At 33.5% G+C, this 5315-nt stretch overlaps 1 protein-coding gene across 1 annotated transcript; it reads left to right on the forward strand.

Annotated features, from left to right (window-relative positions):
* The first annotated feature begins 627 nt into the window (after positions 1-627).
* LOC142638015 (uncharacterized) lies at positions 628-2146 on the forward strand. Its single transcript, XM_075812001.1, has 2 exons — positions 628-885; positions 1148-2146. The coding sequence occupies exons 1-2, from the start codon at positions 654-656 to the stop codon at positions 1936-1938; spliced, it is 1023 nt and encodes a 340-aa protein (XP_075668116.1). The 5' UTR covers positions 628-653; the 3' UTR covers positions 1939-2146.
* Positions 2147-5315: the final 3169 nt, after the last annotated feature.

Raw genomic sequence — 5315 nt, forward strand, 5'->3', positions numbered from 1 at the left:
TTTAAGTATATATTACACCATCATTTTTTTTCCCTTTTCATTTCCATTGACTTGTTTATAAGGAACAGCCATTTTATAATATAAGAAACATGAGGAAAAAAAAAAAAAAAAAAAGCACATAGGGAACATATTATGGCTGTCTATGGCGCTTTTACCGGGCAAAATGCAATGTCCATAATGTCACATGGACATGAAAGTCACGACTCATGAGGCACCTCGTTTGCCGTTGACACAGGTGTGTCGGTGATACTACTTGCTCACGTGTAGAGTTACAAACAAAACAAGTCTAGGAGATTGTAATGCCTTCTGATACGCTATCAATCTAAACTATCTTAATTGCCATTTGCCACCCTAACTACCAAAGGCCTAATAAACCTTTTCTACCATTGAAAGCCATACAGTTAGCTAGTTGCCATTGTTAAATCAGAATCACAAACCCCAAAGCATTGACCAAGATTTGAAAATCCCTTTACAGAATTTGAATTATCCAACTTGAGCTATAAAAAAAAATCTTTTTAAAAGAAACGGGGAATCTTAGAAGGAAGACCAAAAATCCTACTCTTTAATTAATTGCATAAAAGGAGGGGATCGAAAATAGATGACCACTTGTGCTAAACCTTCAATACATTCTTGTGCCATTGAAGAGGAAAGTCATGGAGATAATAAGCAGGTTTGGTTTATTGATCATTCTGCTACTCTTTCTATCTGGCGCTACAACCAGTAGTTCCAAAAAAGATACGAAGTCCTGCTACAACCAAAACAGCCCATGCAGATTCAAAAAGATAACATGCCCAGACGAATGCCCAACATCATCACCAACAGACCCGAAAGCTAAAGTTTGCTATGTCGACTGTAATTCACCCATATGCAAAGCTGCGTGCAAACGTAAGACTATCGTCCTATTTGAAAACATATTTGTTTTATATGCATAAATTTTACTATATAAACCTTTCCAGTTATTATGACAGCAATATCTATAAATAAAATAAAATAATTCAAAGATTTATTCTATTATGTTATTTAATTGAGATAAATCATGTTTATTGTTACTTAAGTTTATAAGTCATTTGTAGTAAAATCACTAATAACTTTAGGATTTTTCATACTATTGTTTTTCATTCCCTCATATATTCATGGAACCAAATAGATCGCAAACCAAACTGCAATGCGCCGGGGGCAGGATGCTATGATCCCCGCTTCATTGGTGGAGATGGCATCGTTTTCTACTTCCATGGCAAGAGCAACGAGAATTTTAGCTTAGTTTCTGATCTCAATCTCCAAATCAACGCCCGCTTCACTGGCCTTCGTCCAGCAGGCCGAAGCAGAGACTATACTTGGATTCAAGCCCTTGGTGTCCTCTTTGACACCAAAACTTTCTCACTTGAGGCCATCAAAACAGCAACATGGGATGAAAAAGTTGATCATTTGAAATTCTCTTATAATGGGAAGGACTTAGTCATACCAGAAGGCCATCTCTCTGCATGGAAAAGCCCCGAAAATGACCTTATAGTGGAGAGAACATCAAACAAGAATAGTGTCGTAGTCACTCTCCCAGAAGTCGCTGAGATGTCGGTCAATGTGGTGCCTGTGACAAAGGAAGATGATAGAATTCACAACTATCAGATACCTTCTGATGACTGTTTTGCTCACTTGGAGGTGCAGTTCAGATTCTACGGCCTATCCTCGAAAGTTGAAGGAGTGCTTGGCAGGACTTACCAGCCAGATTTCAAGAATCCAGCAAAGCCAGGAGTGGCAATGCCTGTAGTGGGAGGTGAAGACAAGTACAGAACTACATCACTTGTCTCTGCAGATTGCAGTTCTTGTGTATTCTCTCCAGCTGGAGTTGTGGACCAAAAGGACTCATTAGTGATGGAGTATGGCATGCTAGACTGCACTGGTGGAGCTACCGGTGGGAATGGGATAGTTTGTAGGAAATAGGTAGGAAATTTGATACATCTTGAAATAATAAATGAAGGTTCTGTTTCTTCCATTGTAAGTGGAAGGATTAGTAGTAAAAGTGAGGTGGATTCTGTTATATTTGGAGTAGCGTTCGCTACCTTTTTTTGTTCATCTTGCTTCTTTGTCTGTTTGTTAAAACTTATTATTCCGGATCCATATTCATATGGGTGTCTCTTTCAATTTTTCCTTCCATGTAAAAGTATACCGTAGCAATGTAATTTGATGCATCTTTAAAGAACAAAACTATTTCAAGAAGAATGAAAGTCCCTATACACCCTATCATTAAGCTCTATTGTAATTTAGATAATTTTAGGTTGCGTTTGGCATTAGTTTAAAGAGTCAAACTTTTTTTACTATTTAGCTTATTTTTGCTACTATTTATGAGTCTCATTATATTTTAGTACTATTCATGGATTCTATTGTACTATTTCAACTACCTTTTAGTTGTATTTACAGTACTTTCAGTAAAAAAAAAATTTACTTTCAGCTAAATAAGCTTTTCTCAAACGAACTCTTATTGCCCGTTTGGATACCACGTTTTCACGTTTACGTTTTCATTCTTGCGTTTTCTCTCTTTTTTTTTTTTTTTTGTTCAGCCGCAGTTGTTGACCAATTCAACCGTGAATAGTGCATCCGTGCACTATTCACGGACCCACAAATTTCACTTTTCAGCAACTTTTTCATTAAAAATGGGTCTCACAGTACTATTCACACATTTAAAAATTATTTTGCTACAGTGTTTTCAGTTTTCAATTTCAGCAAAATAAGTTATATCCAAACGGACTCTTAGTGTCTAGATTAAGATTTGAAAATCTTGAAAATAATTTGTAAAGTTTTTTTGTCGTCAAATAAAGGATATATGTTTTAATATACCTACACTAAAAATTAATTAGAATTGTGGTTTGATGATGATAAAGAGCAATTATTATAGAATCGATGCAATAGGTTAAATTCTATTGTATTTGTACTTATCAAATAAAAGCATGTATTTGATAAATGTCACACATATATAAAATCTTGCCATCGAATTATACACCCTCTCTAATTTTAACATTCATATATTCTAACTTTCATATTAATTAGATTTTATTTATTATTCCATTTATATATTCGTATATTATGTTAATTTAAAAGTTTAAAAAAAGAAAAAAACTTAAATTTTGAACACTTTATAGATTAAGAATGTGTTTGGATAGTGCGTCCACGTCCAAGTCCAACGTCTGGGCTCCCTTTTTTTTTTTTTTCCTTCCCAACCGCAGTTGTTGACCAAGTCTTCCGTGAACAGTGCATTCGTGCACTGTTCACAGACCCACAAATTTCACTTTTCAGCCACTTTTTCATTAAAAATGGGTCTCGCGGTACTATTCACACATTTTAAAATTATTTTGCTACAGTGTTTTCAGTTTTCAGTTTTCAACAATAAGTTCTATCCAAACAAACCCTAAGTGTACTGCTTCTGCTAAAATCTCTCTCTCTCTCTCTCTCTCTCTCTCTCTCTCTCTCTCTCTCTCTCTCTCTCTCTCTCTCTCTCTCTCACACACATATATATAATCTTACCATTGAGTTATACATCCTTTCTAATTTTAACATGCATATATTCTAACTTATTGATCGATTAGATGTTAATTATTATTCTAATTATACATTCATATTAATTTAAAAGTTAAAAAAAAAAATCGTAAATTTTGAAGATTTTATAGATGGAGCACTCTGGCAAATTAGATGAAGAGCTGATTTTGCTAAAATGTCGTTAAAATTAGATGAAGTACTCTGGCAAAAAGCCAATAACCTAAGACCCAATTCAAGAGACATAATGACTAATGTTGACCCATAAGTTACTTAATTGCTTTCAGCAACAAAAAAAAAAAAGTTAATTGCTATATTATCATTTTCAAACGTCCCCTCCAAGCATAGCGAAAAGCCTAAAACCTTTTGTATGAGTAAAAAACATGACCAGGATAACTTGTTCTGTAACATAGCTATTAAGAAATTAGTATAAGGAGACTTGCGTTGATAATAATGATGTTCATTATGATTATGCCAGTTGTACTACAAACCGATGACCCTCTCCATAGCTCTCTTCCCCCTTCTTCAATTAATTTTGTCTCACCTTGCCTCTCTGCAAGATATCAATTTTGACATAGATTGTTTTGCAAGTGTTCCGAGTTCCGACAACTGCTTTTATCTAAAGAAGTTATTTTGATTGATACATTTGCAAACTTGCTCTCTCTGATGCTGTTTATGATTGTGCATTTAATTGTGTCATAAGCAACAATAATAGGTTTGGTATTAACCTCTCTCTTTCTCTCTCTTTCTCTCTCTCTCTCTCATGTCGTAGTATACGCACACAGGTAAATTTACGTATTCATATGCCTAAAAGTGCATGTGTACTAGGTTCCTCGTATATATTGAAGTAGAAATAAGATGTTTTTTCTTCTCTCTTTTTGCTTGGGTAGAAATAGCAGGCTGTTTATCAATTAGAACATGATTACTTCAATTTACTTAGTAGCAGTTTATCAATTAGAACATGATTACTTCAATTTACTTAGTAGCAGTTTATCAATTAGAACATAATTTTCCACCAAATTAATTTAGAAGAAAGATTATTCAGTTTATTACATAGCAATTCAAATGAACATCATGCGTGTTTGGTCACATGCCTTATTTAATAATTGATCACATTCCTTATTTAATAATTATGTGCTGTATTTACATTACTTAATCAATCATCTTAAAAAAAAAGTGGATTATCATTTAAATATTCAAGTGGTAAGTTATTGGAGATTGTTGGTTCACCATAAGAAATTCTTTTGGACAAAAAATTTCAGAGAGAAAGAAAGCCAAATGTTTTTATTGGTATAATCTTGGAATTTGTGTTTTTTTTTTTTTGAGTAAACAGTAATACTTATTAGAATACACACGAAAATAATAATATTAATTTTTTAAACAGTGTTTATAAGACATTACATAATCAGAGTACAATTAAAAAAAGGCCTAACCTTTATAGTTATAGACTGGGTTATAAACAGCGGACACTAGACACACACAATCAATGTAGGATAAATATCCCAATTTTTTTTTAGTAAACAATAATACTTATTAGAACACACATGAAAATAATAATATTAGTATTTGAAACCGGATTTATAAGTAATACTTATTAGAGTACAACTACAAATGAGCGATATTACATGACTTTTCCTTGGAAATTACACAATATGAGTTTACCAAAAGAGGTGGCGGAGATGAGCCGTGGACCAAGTCACTGTCTTGAAACACAAATCATGTCATCTACAATATATCCAATGTAATTGGACAAATAATTTATCCAAGATACAACAGCCCAGCTACCTTTG

This window comes from Castanea sativa, chromosome 6 (assembly GCF_040712315.1).
Source record: "Castanea sativa cultivar Marrone di Chiusa Pesio chromosome 6, ASM4071231v1".
Taxonomy (NCBI): Eukaryota; Viridiplantae; Streptophyta; class Magnoliopsida; order Fagales; family Fagaceae; genus Castanea; species Castanea sativa.

What these genes read in the sequence shown, in the direction of transcription:
- LOC142638015 (XM_075812001.1), top strand. Translation starts at nt 654, where the DNA reads ATGGAGATAATAAGCAGGTTTGGTTTATTGATCATTCTGCTACTCTTT. An exon ending in ATGCAAAGCTGCGTGCAAAC is followed by an intron (nt 886 to 1,147) that starts GTAAGACTATCG and finishes GGAACCAAATAG; the next exon opens with ATCGCAAACCAAACTGCAAT.